This window comes from Astatotilapia calliptera, chromosome 2 (genome assembly GCF_900246225.1).
Source record: "Astatotilapia calliptera chromosome 2, fAstCal1.2, whole genome shotgun sequence".
Lineage (NCBI taxonomy): Eukaryota > Metazoa > Chordata > Actinopteri > Cichliformes > Cichlidae > Astatotilapia > Astatotilapia calliptera.
The window spans coordinates 34,693,767-34,706,414 of NC_039303.1; the positions used below are offsets into that span (position 1 = coordinate 34,693,767).

Consider the following 12,648-nt stretch of genomic DNA (forward strand, 5'->3'; position numbering starts at 1 on the left):
AAATTTAATGATACTTTTATTTAGTTAAAAAAAGTTTTGTTGTAGTATATGGTTTGATTACTCTGGGTTCAGTTTCAGTTTTAGAGCTAAGTAACCTGCAGTCAGTGTCTCAGTCTTACTCTCAGCATAGAGTCTGGTGTGAATGTGACAATCAGATGTGATTTAATCAGTTCCAGATAGCAGTCCTCAGACTTTGGAGACTTCAGCGTCTCTCATTAGTCCCGCCGTATCCACCAAGGAGGCCGAAGCCACAGAGTGCTCCTTCCCAAGACTGAGGCGAAGGCGGCGGCGAGTTGATGACGCTCGACTTGACCTCTGGGGCTTTGCGACGCCCTCCCCTCCACCCCCGCCAATGCCTCCTCCCCCAATATCCCCTTCGCCCTCTCTGACTCTGCCCCAACCTGTTCGCCGTCCGAGAGGGAGGCCTCGATCAAATCCTCTGCCGGAACGTACGCTACAGGGCAAGGGAAAAACATCTGGCGCTGAGGGCGATACGCCATCTCGTAAGAAACGTCGGCGATGTCGTAATAAGAAGTATCAGACTGGGGACTACATCACAGAGAAAGACAAGCTGGAAGATGGAGAACACCTCGAAGAATCGAACTCTCTGATAAAGGACGCTGGAGTCCCAGAAGGTAGAGATCAGTTAAAAGTTATCCTGGTCAGAAGGTTAAAAAAGAAAAAGATTCACATATTACAGTATTAAAAGAGAATGACTTGAGAATCAATGAAGTTCAACATTTGAATACAGCAGCTGTTGAATATTTTTATGCAATCCAAAGCTCACTAAATGACCGGTAGTAAGTAGGCATCTAATCAGTTAATCAACTGACTACTTAATTGCTAAAAAATTGATTTTCAGCTATTTAAATTATTAATTGTTTTAATTCATTTATTTTTCAAAAACATCAGTGAAAATAGTCAGAAGTGTAATTGAAAATAAAAATTATTGTTACTTGTTTTTTAGTCCTTCAAGCACATCAAACATTAGTTAGAAACAGCCTCACAAAAAAGCCTGAATCATTCTCTTTTAATACCATTATACATTAATCCTTTTTTGGCTGCTGACCATAAAAAGCGACAAAACATTTGGCTCTGTTGGCTCGTGACGAGTATTTGTCATCTTTTCTGACGTTTCATAGACTAAGTGATTATTCATTCTTTAAAAAAAAAAATCTGATGAATGAATCGGTACAGACAATAATGTAAAGCTCTGTTCTACTCTGTGAAGTAGTCAGTATACATATACATATAAATTTAGCAACAAAAAACTAGTTTGCTGTGTATTCACTTTAATCTTTTCTGATGGTTGGTTTTAGTACAGAAGTAACAAAAATGACCAATTCATGTTGCTTTGATGTTTTTCTTCCATTATAATTCCATATTTATTTGGTCAAAATAGAGCTGAGTAAAGCTTTAAAAAGCCAAAATCCTCCAGATGTTATGGCATTTAAGGTAAATGTTAAATAAAATACACATATTCGTAGATAACTTAGTTACTCACAGGTGACGATGCTGGTTTTCCCTGAGTTCTGAGATTGTTCATGAAAGAAATTTCTGTTTAATGAATTTAAGAATGAATGACTCCAAACTGTCACTTAGCTTGGAGACTCAAGCTGTGTCCATGCTTGTTGCGCACTGCGTTGTCGCTGACAGCTGGTCGCTAGCAGACATTCCAGTCTACGGTTGCCAAGGTAACCGTCTAACGTATTTAATACCGTGTGATAGGTAGTCACTTCAGTACTTAGGTTCACAAAGGTTTTGCTTGGGACCCGCTCACATTGCGTCTCTGGCTGTTTTTTCGCAGTAATAAGATGTTTTAGCTCCGCTACCTTTGCAATAACTTTCTTCTGATTGGCTGCCCCTCGAAAACCAAAGATGTAGAGAGCAGGCAGGTGAGGGTGAGAATCTGTGCTCACAGCTAGAGCTGAGCGCCTGGGAGGATGATGTTAATAATGATATTCCCTCTCGCTGACATGATACAGTAGGACTGTGCAATTAATCTGTGGCATGTTTAGTTCAGCTCCAGGCAAGATGATGGAAAGAGAGGCTTTGGTGAGTAGCAAAACCATCAGCTGTTAGGAATCACCTTGGTTTGGTTTTTCTGAAGAAATTACACAAATAAATTATGGTTAAAAAGTTGAACTTCATCGAGCAGCTCTGTCCCACTGAGGAAAAAGTAGAAAAGACTGTCTGAATCTTGAGATTTTGACTCACAGGTATTATTTATTTATGTATTTACAGATGTCATTATTTTAAATTTTTCCTATGTTTAATATATGTTCTATTCAATTAAATTCAGTTTTATCTATAGCACCAAATCAAGGTGTTTTATATTATATTGTAAGGTAAAACCTCACAATAATACAGAGACCAGCTTGGGGTCTGTCTGTCTATATCTATATATTTCTCTCAGAAGATCCACATCATCTATCTGTTAGTGTGGAAATGACATGCATCGTGAGTGTATATGTAGAGAAAAAGCTAGGACATGGCAGATTTGAGCATAAGATTGTAAAATCAGGGTAGAGTAGCTGGCAAACAGCAGTTTTCTTGTTTACGTGGATAAGATGGCTAAGCTTCCGGAAGTACCAGACAGTCTGATATCAGCACCTAAATTATTCCATTCTCCATGTTAGGCTTGGCAGATGGGGATGAGCACAAAGCTGCATCAGTGCAGTGTTGATAAATGAGTGGTGTGTAAAGATTAGGATTGTTGGTGTATCTCCTGTCTACCACTCAGTATAACGGCAGGTCTAATTTGCCATTTCAGTTCCACAGGTGGAACATTGTCCGAGTCCCGCTGCCCCCAGTCCAGAGCCTCTTCCCAAGAGACCGTCAGTCACTCGCTCAGGATCGGTTCGCTACCAGGAGAGTGAAGAATCTCCAGAGTGCAATGATAAGCCTTCAGGGAAGAGGAAGTGCAAAAGCAAACACCTATGTGACAGTGATGAGCCGAAGGTAAGCTGCCGATGCTGCTTGTGGGAGGATAGCCCATCACAGATCATGCATAGTTGATAGAAACAAGGTACAATGGATATACAAGCTTACAGTGCCCCCCTGTGGCCTGATTGAAATCTATGTTTCTCACGTTTGTGATGGCAGCTGGAAGTTCTCTAATCAGTAAATCTGTGTTTTAGAATAAGACCAAACGCTGCAGTTTGGGCAAGAGTAGCGCCTCCCTCACCTTGGATGATGATGGAGCTGATGCAAAAGTACCAGTTAGCCCATCACCAGCTCCAAAAAGTTTGCCATCCTCTCCATCTAAAAAGAAAAGCTCGTCAGGAAGAAGCAGCGGTCCAGATTCTCTGACCAAAAGGCCCGTTCCGCCAGAGGTTCGCCGGCTGATTGTCAATAAAAATGCAGGGGAGACGTTGCTGCAACGTGCTGCGCGCTTGGGCTATCAGGTACAACCCGACACGTTTACTGGTAACAGGAATTTTGACATCAGTGGAAAAAATGCATGATAATCTGACAGTTTATCTTTCCTTCCGGTGTTCTGCAGGACGTAGTCCAGTATTGTCTTGAAAAGGACATCCGGGAGGTCAATCGGCGTGATAATGCCGGTTACACAGCTCTCCATGAGGCGTCCTCCCGGGGCTGGACTCAGATTGTCCAGATGCTGCTGAACAATGGTGCAGATGTCAATTGTAGTGCTCAGGATGGAACACGGTGAGGCTTCAGGCAGCATGACAGTGGCTTTCATCAGAGACTTTATAACAGAGAGATGTGTTACTTGAAAAATCTTGAAATGAGATTCAACCACAGAAAAGATGGTGGTGGAAGTTTCTTAAAAACCTATTTAAAGATAAGCTTTTTAAAGACTTAATTTGGGGCATATTAGTAATTTTTTAAGATTAAACTGGGGATTGTCTACATGACATTTTTATGTCCTCATGACCATTGAAGTTAAACTATTTAGATAATGCTTCAAAATATCTGCCCAGAGGTCTTTCATTGCAAAAGTTTCTTCTAGCAGGACTCTTCTTGAGTTACTTGTCATATGTGTAACCTTTGTAATAAATCTAAGCATGACCCCTGGAAACAGCATGTATAACTAAAGTTAGATGTCATTGTCCTACAGTCTTCAATATTTTCTGTGTAATGTAAAGTTGTGCAAATGCTAAAAGTCTTTTGTGTTTTGTCTGTTCTTCCCCTCAGCCCACTTCACGATGCAGTAGCAAGTGATAACTTACCAATAGTCTGGTTGCTTCTGAACCACGGTGCAGACCCAACTCTGGCGACCTACTCTGGACATACACCAGTCAAATTGGCACATAGTGCAAGCATGAAGAAGTTCCTCACAGGTAGTTCACCCTTCTTATTCACCTTTACACCACTGGACAAGAGATTAACAGTTTATTCTTTGTTAAATTCATTTTTTTTAATCATCAACAAACATTTGGTGACACAGCAAATGCTTTCATAAAGCTATTTAGAATGAGACGGGAAAATAAATCATTGAAGTTGTAACTTTACAGTCATCCATCAAGCAGTGTGTCAACACATTAGTAAACTCTGCGCCCACTCCCACTGCATCGCTTTTGAGAATTGAACAATACAGGTTACATGAAGAATACATAAGAATTTCAGTCAAATCTTCTTCCACATCCACAAAGAGCCTGACAGTTGTTTAAATCATTGTTTTTGTTGTCTTCCAGTTGAATTTGGTTGTGTACTACTAAACTGAAACAAACTGAGCTCATCAAATATGTCTTGTGACTGATTAGGTGTTGATTGATTTATGCTTAATCCTGTTAGGAATGGTTTGTCAACTGATATCACACAAAGCAGATATGACATTAGATAACAGTCCAGTGCACTTGTGAGTTGGAGAAAATCAGCAACATATGGGTGTGGCTGTGGCTCAGGTGGCTGAGTGGGTCATCTACAAACCTGTGGACAGATGCCTGCCTGACTTTTCCTGGTAATGTGCTGAAGTATCCTTGGGCAAGATGCTGAACCACAACACATCCAAGAGAGTGTTTGTGTGTTTGGATGTTAGAAAACAATTAGGAGACATCACTGTGTGTTTGTTATAAGAACCAGGATCCTTAGGGGTTTTTTTGTTGTTGTTTTTTTAAGTAACAAGGAGAATTTAAGTAAAAAGCTGCGGTGATGAGCTCTGACATGTCTGTTAAATTTGGAAGGACTTTTTAATAGATTGCTGTTCTGTAAAAACAGAAGAAAAACTTTTCTGAACAAATCATTTTTTGTGCCGTAAGCTTTTAATTCATTTTTATAAATAAGCATTTGGAAGGATGACATATGATTGCTGTAAGTTGCCTCCCTGGAATCAGTTAAAATCTGCTTTCCTCAGAAACTGTTCCCCATCCAAAGTTACTGCTTTGTGTGGCTGCAAGAAAAAAAACCAAAGCCAGCTTGTTATAAACATTAGGGGTGCAACGATACACAAAATTCACGGTTCGGTTCAGTTCGATACTTTGGTATCACGGTTCGATATTTTTTTCGATACAAAAAATGTTCATGCCTTTTTAATTTATCATTTATTAAAATTATAAATATATATTTTAACTCAAAAGTACAGTTTTTAAATTTAATGTTGCTGAAATCTGATTGAGGAATCACTCATCTTTGGAAAAGAGAGTTTATTACAGAGAAACGTCTCTTTCCAAAATAAAAGCTATACTATACGCTTCTTCTGGGCTATATTCTCAGCAGCATATTAAACATATCAGGTCACATAAGGAGAATCCTGTGCTAACGGCTGTCTAAATGAGTCGGGCAAAGTTTGTAGCATGCTTGCTTGTTGTTTTTGTCTGCTTCCACTTGTCTTTGCACTAGGATGATGTCGGAGTAAATGTGCAGTCATATTCGTTGTGTTCCCACTAGTGCTGTCAGCGTTAATCCCGTTGAAATGACATTAACGCCATAACGCGGCAAATCTCCGTTAAGAAGTTACCGTGGGGGGTTGGACGGTGTCAACACAAGCTAACTGCGCTGACGCACTAGTTCCCACAAATTGAGCATTGCGTGGCACATCCGACATACTGTTTTACTTTAGTCCATGACTCGCTTACCATCAGGGTCATGCTTCACATGAAAACCAAGATAGTTCCAAACGCCAGATCTGAATGAGGGTGGGGGAGGTTCAATTTCGGGTAGCGTTGAGGCAGTTGCCATGTTGCAACGAGCTTAGCTTCTGTCTTGCCAGCTTGCGCTGCGCTCAGTGGATCTGCACTCGACAGTGCAGCCTAGGCGGAGTAGTCGAACGCAGATCCACTGAGCGCTCAACACAGACAGCATCGTAAGTTGATAAAATAAATAAAAAATGTTGTATTGTTCATACATATGCGTACCGAACCGAAAGCACAGTATCGAACGGTTCAATATCGATACGAGTATTGTTGCACCCCTAATAAACATGACCACTTTCATGCAATGCTAAAGGTGTCTTTTCAGCACTTTGCCAGGTTAAACAATAAATAATTCACATAAGTCAGTGTTTGCTTGCTGCTGAATCTGGGTAGCATATTAGTCTCACGTCGTACGTGCATCTCCAGGCAGTTTTTACACATCAACAGTGTTGAGAGAATAGAGTGCGGATATTATCCAGAGTTGCACCACACAACAGGAGATGGATGATGTCAGCCACGTTCTCACTGTACTGTCTGGTTGAGGTGAAGGGTGGCAGCTCAGATGAGCATGCACGAGGCAGGCCACATGACGCATTTTCACTCGCTGTGAATTCAGACTGTCAGACATCACCCCTGCCTACCGAGCAAACACCATTTATTGTCCGATCTCATTTATTAGGGCACTTTGATTGTCATAGACACAAGATTACTTACAATTTTGGGTTCTCACAATTATTAAAAATAATCAGGGTAAATTGTTTGCATTCTATTTCACAGTGAAGTTAGAGGTCCCCGTCTTTGTTTCGTCTTTCAGTTCGCCAAACTTTTAATTTTGTTGCTCTCTACGAGCTCACAATTACACTCCACCAGGCTGTGGCTTGTTTAGTTCAGCTCATATCTCTTTCGTTGTGTTTTATCAAATAATTTTTTGTAGAATTCGTGTTAAAATTTAATGAAAGCCACAGTAAAGAAGACAACTTGGTTATTTTTATTGAGTTTTTTCTGTAAGTCTGTGACTAGTGGTGTTAAATAATTGTGATCTCAGTTTTGACTAAAATAACTGTGTTTATATTTGCCATAATCAAGCAGCTCTGCTGCAGTGCATGTGTGAAAGTGGCTACAGATAAACAGAGAGATGAAGGCTCAGTAGTTGGTACAGAAAGACAGACATGCAGCTCTGATGGCCTGTTTTCTCCTTGCACTGGTAGCTGCACAGAGCTACACAATGGACCGTATCACATGCACAAGCTCTAACTTTGTTTTCTTTGCTGATGGTCTTAATTTAGTCCACTTTTCTTTCACCCTTATACCATTGTACGTTTTGCTTGGTCCAGAACAAGCACTAGCATCAGCCTTCATCTACATATTTCCACGTAGAAGTCATAACATGCAAACAGCCAGAGTCATAAAAAAAAAATAATACCACGTATTTTTTCTTTTCTCCAGAATATTTCACAGACCTGGAAGGCCGCAATGAACAGGATCCTAGTTTACCCTGGGATTTCTACAGCAGCTCGCTGTTCGGTGAGTAACCTTCACGCTGAACCTGTCAGTCTGCTGAATGTCAGCCCATTGATCAATCAAATACCCAGCTTTAATTTGTAAGCATGGTGGCATAAAAGTAATTGAAATTGCATTCCTATGCTGCTCCTGAGTCACAGGGAATGGAAGCCAGTTTATAGACTGGGCTCCAGCTTGACCACTGGCACGTGGAGGGGGTGTTAGCTTTGAGTATTAGCATCCGTGTTTTGTTGTAAACAGCCACAGGGAGCCTGTTATCTAGTGGAAGGAAAGCAGGATTAGAGTTGCATGGAAGGACTGAAGGAGACTAAAGACAAAGTGGTCTACAGCTTCTGAACAGTCTGAGTCACAAAAGATAATCAGGTTTTATAACTGCAGCGGTTTGTTAACTTTTAGTTTTTTTTGTTTTTCATTGAGTAATGCCAGCTATTTCAGTCATTTTATCAAAATCTGCCAGTCAATGGCAGCATGGATATTATAGTTGTCATTGTGCACTTTATATATCCACTGTAGAGGTTTGTATTTTGTTTCCATACAGGTTTAAAGGAGACTTTTATGTTCATTTCCAGTTCAGTGTTTCTATTCATTGACTGAACATGTGCTTCATCCTGCCTGGAAAAAAAGCTGTTTTAGCTCCTCTCCCTTTAAGCCAACTGTCTTCTAACTGGCGCGTATATATATGTGTGTGTGTGTGTGTGTGTGTGTGTGTATATGTGTATATATATATATATATATATATATATATATATATATATATATATATATATATATATATATATATATATATATATATATATATATATATATATATATATATATATATATATATATATGTATATGTATGTATATGTATGTATATGTATATATATATATATATATATATATATATATATATATATATATATATATATATATATATATATATATATATGTATGTATGTATATATATATGTATATATATATATATATATATAAAAAAAATTTCTTCTTTTTTTTCATCTGCTTTTATATTTGAAGCTGTGACTGACACCATGAAGTGTGTTTATGTGTATTTTTATATGTCACCAGTTGTATGTGTGTAACTGTTGGTATATACTGCCCACTAGAGGGCATGCAGACCTCGTTCATTAGTACAGTAACAGCCAGCTTGTCCGCTCTTCCTCCCTTTCTCACCTCAGTGAACTCTTCCCTTCACAGAGACTGACCAGGAGCCGTGCTGGGACTTCCTGCTGTCTGAGCAGAACCAGGAGTTGGAGGAGAATGTAACGGGGAAGACCGAGCAAGAGTCGGACAAAGATTGTCTTATGTTCGAGTTCTCCTCGGAGCCTCTGCTACCCTGCTATCACGTGCAGGTGTCATTAACACAGGGGTAAGTTCATAACGATGAGAGTTTACTGGCGACAAACCACACGGTAATAAATCAGATTTTTGGGGGGTGATACAATATCAGGCCACTCAAATGTCATCTAAATTTGGTCACCGCTCTGCAATATGCCTAAGAATTACAGCAATTTAGGGCAGATAGGCTATGATGATAGCAGATACTGATGGTTAAGACTTATAAGTAAACAGCAGTTGCTTCAGCTTCTGGTACATAAACATTTATTGGAAATGTACTAAAGATATCTGCATGATGTTCCAACCCAACATCTTTAATGTCATGAGTTGTTATTGTTCCTGCGTGTAAAGGGGAACAAGTACAGGATGATATGAAATATTTCTGCTTTTTTGTCTTCAAAAACACAATATTTAAGCTTCCGTTTCATTGGTCAGGTACTTTAATTACTATCAGATGGTGATGCTAGTATGGGGAGATGTTATTTCTGCAAAGAAAACCTTAATAGATCAGGTCATTGCCTCAGCATGTGTTACCTTTGGCAAATAGGTTATGGGTTTAGTTCAGTTTGTTGCATTTTTGTAGGATTACTCAGAAATTTGAGGGATTTACATGGGGCATTTACCAGAGTTGGGGCTTGGCCCAGCTTAGTAATGATTTGGTTTTGAAGCTGATCTGGATCCAGGACTTTTTGGAAGGATTCTTAACCAGTGTGCAAGCGGGCAAAGTTGGATATTTCCCATCATTTTGGGGCAACCATATTTTTTTCAGGTTATGCCACTGCTTTGTGACACTTGAAACGATATGATACTTAATAAGTGTCTCTGTGGTGCATTAATATATTGTTGCTTTTGTTGTCTGTCTGGACAAAAAACTGGACTGTAGTTTCATGTTTGTTCATTTGACGACGCTTACACCTAAACTGCCAGCTCTCGTGTTGTGCATGCCACCTTCAGCTGATGTCTGATGTTTTGCTTTTGCAGTTTTTGCAACTGGTTCCTGCTGACGGATGTCCTGAAGCGCCTGAAGATGTCTGCGCGGATTTTCCGGGCGCGGTATCCACACTTGGAGGTGGTGAGTTTGTCGCACGCTGAGCTCTGGAGGCAGGTATCGGTCAGCCAGGTGAGCTCCGCTTTGGTTTCTCCCTACAAAAGCAAAACTAAGGAGGAAGAGAAAGAAGAGGAGGACGAAGACGGACTTGTGGATCTGGTGCGTTGTGTACCGGAGCTCCAGAGACTACTGGGTTCCTCGATTCACATCCTACAAGAGGACGAGGAGGAGGAAGAGGAAGAGGTAGTGACAAACACAGGGAAGCCTCACAGCCGATAGCCTCTCTTGAGCTGCGCCCCAGCACCACGCAAACTGTCATTTTGTCAGCCTTCCCTCCAGGCAGCAGCTCAGTGGAAACCTCTCCGTCCGTTGTAACGAGGGTCAAAGATTTTATCTCCAGCTACAGTAACGACTGACACTCCACCGATGACCTCTGACCTTTGGCAGAAGTCATCTGAAGGACCTGCACACAGGAGTTGTCGATGCTGGATAGCAGCTTTCAGGTTCCTATCTATAGGTATATTTGAATACATGAGAACTATTGAGTAAACCTTTTTATTAATTATGTATGTACATGGTAGTGTATATGTATATCTTGCCATCAGGGTAAACACATTTGATTCTATAAATGTATTCTTGTGGCAGAGGACGGATAATGTTTAGGACTTTTTTGTTTTAGTTTGTTCCTGAGGGAAAGCGATATTTTTCGACGGGAGATAATCCAAGGCTTTTATCTTGGTGAAGTCTTGCGTACAGCTAAGACGCTTAAGTCAGGGAGGCCATTGGCCCAGATGGTTTCTCTGTCAACCTGAGAGATCTGGAGACCTGCAGAGAAGAGATCGTGGCACATAACATTCAGACCTAATCACCTGCTCAGAGCCTCCTTTCCATTTTTCACTTCCGGTGTCCTCGAGATCATTTCTGAATGGACCTGATAATTTAAAGTGTTGATTTTTTTTCCTGTGCATTTCACATAGTGAGGCAGGCCCACGAAAGCTGTTCCGGTCCCTGGTTGCAGTATCAAATAAGGCTGTTTCGGACATTGAGGCGCAGAGTTTGTTTACAGAACTGGACAGACAGTAGTCTTCTCTACGCGTCCTAATACAGAATCCTGTGGATCTCTCTCAGAGGAAACTTTCTACCATCTCTGGAGTCCAGAGGAGCCACGACGGTCCCCCAACTTCCCAATATGGTGTTTCCAGCTCCCAGAGTGCTTTGTGTTGCAGTGTTTTATTTACACTGTTTGTTGTGCTTAATTTAATAGTCATTAATATATTTGATCTCTTGTGTATCTGACAACCCTATCTATGAAAAATACTTTCTATGGTTGGTGCTTCATTCTGAAATGTACTTATTATTAGGATCCCTTTATTCTGAGATTTCCCTCCTTCATTCAAAAACAGTATTTCAAAAACAAAGGAGAAAAAAAGAGAGAGAAAAAAAGCAAAAGTACAGTTTTATTGTACTGGTGCTACACTAGATTTTGTGTTGACAATCAATGAAGTTTTGGTTTGAAGTCACAAACTAACAAAAGATATTTAAGATGAAGAGACTTAAGGTGTAAAGAAAAGTATAGTTTAGTTAAAGAAAATGGGATACAACAAGTGTGAGATCTTCAGAGAGCCTTTTATTTGATTCTTTTATAAGAAATAAACAAGAATAAAGCATGATTGTGAATCACAACTTAATGTCTTTTATGTCAAATTTATGTATAAAGTCCAATTTTGACATATTTCCTGGTGCGACTAATAATAATGATAATAATACCAATATTAATAAGAATTTTGAGTCAAGAAAGGGGCTTCACCTGCTTTACAGTTGAGTTTAGCTCGGTAATAAGCTTTTCCTCCCTTTGTTCAGCAAACAATAAAGCCCTGCCTGCCCTCGTAGTATCTTAATATAGCATTTGTATTTATTTATTGCACCTAAGATTATCCTGTAGCTGAATTGTTGTATTGTCACCTTTTAAGTTGTTAAAAAGTCATTTGTGTGCTCAAAATCATGAACAAGTTTACAGTTTAATGACAGCTGAGCAAACGGTGAGGGATAGTTTCAAAGCTGTAAACCACTCAGCTGACCTCAGCTTCAGTTTGTTCTGGTAACTTCTGTTTACAAGTGTCAGTGTGGGAAGGGATAAGTGACTGCATGCTTTCTAGCAGGCTGCTCTTTGACCCGTCCAGTGATGGTTGTTCCCATCATTGTGGGCTGCAGTGATCATGATTTTTTTTCTGGCTATTAACATGTTTTTGCAACAACAACAACAACTTAAAAATGCTCATAAAAATAAATAACTGACAACAAAGAATTTAATTAGGTGGAAAGAATAAATTATTGACTAAAAAGGTGTGGATACACCTATTCTGTTTATACAGTATATGCTATATGGCAACCAATTTATAGCTATGTTTCACCAAAAATTAACAACATCACAGTAAAGAATATGGAAAAATGTGTAAAAGCTGTTTGGTTTTTACACAGCGGTTGATGTATAACTTCCAGGGGCGAATAATAATCTTTTAAAAACTAAATCTAACTGGATAACTGATCAGAATAATTTCCCGGGGTTGTTTTGACTTGCTTGTAGAAAGACTTTGTCACCCTGCTGGTGATCTGTTGCTGTAATAGTATTCCTGGTCTGTAACA

At 39.7% G+C, this 12,648-nt stretch overlaps 1 protein-coding gene across 11 annotated transcripts in view; it reads left to right on the forward strand.

Moving 5' to 3' along the window:
- bcorl1 (BCL6 corepressor-like 1) overlaps nucleotides 1–11,894 on the forward strand; it is a 34,982-nt gene extending 23,088 nt beyond the window's left edge. For 8 of the 11 annotated variants that reach the window (XM_026145432.1, XM_026145440.1, XM_026145468.1 and 5 more), the window contains 8 exons: nucleotides 171–635; nucleotides 2,774–2,961; nucleotides 3,141–3,407; nucleotides 3,506–3,672; nucleotides 4,162–4,307; nucleotides 7,545–7,622; nucleotides 8,817–8,988; nucleotides 9,939–11,894. In XM_026145432.1, the coding sequence (XP_026001217.1) occupies nucleotides 171–635; nucleotides 2,774–2,961; nucleotides 3,141–3,407; nucleotides 3,506–3,672; nucleotides 4,162–4,307; nucleotides 7,545–7,622; nucleotides 8,817–8,988; nucleotides 9,939–10,284 (1,829 nt within the window). In that variant the 3' untranslated portion in view covers nucleotides 10,285–11,894. The remainder of the gene's footprint in view (nucleotides 1–170; nucleotides 636–2,773; nucleotides 2,962–3,140; nucleotides 3,408–3,505; nucleotides 3,673–4,161; nucleotides 4,308–7,544; nucleotides 7,623–8,816; nucleotides 8,989–9,938) is intronic. The other 3 variants (XR_003269994.1, XM_026145488.1, XM_026145479.1) reach the window with 3 other exon arrangements.
- The last annotated feature ends 754 nt before the right edge of the window (nucleotides 11,895–12,648 follow it).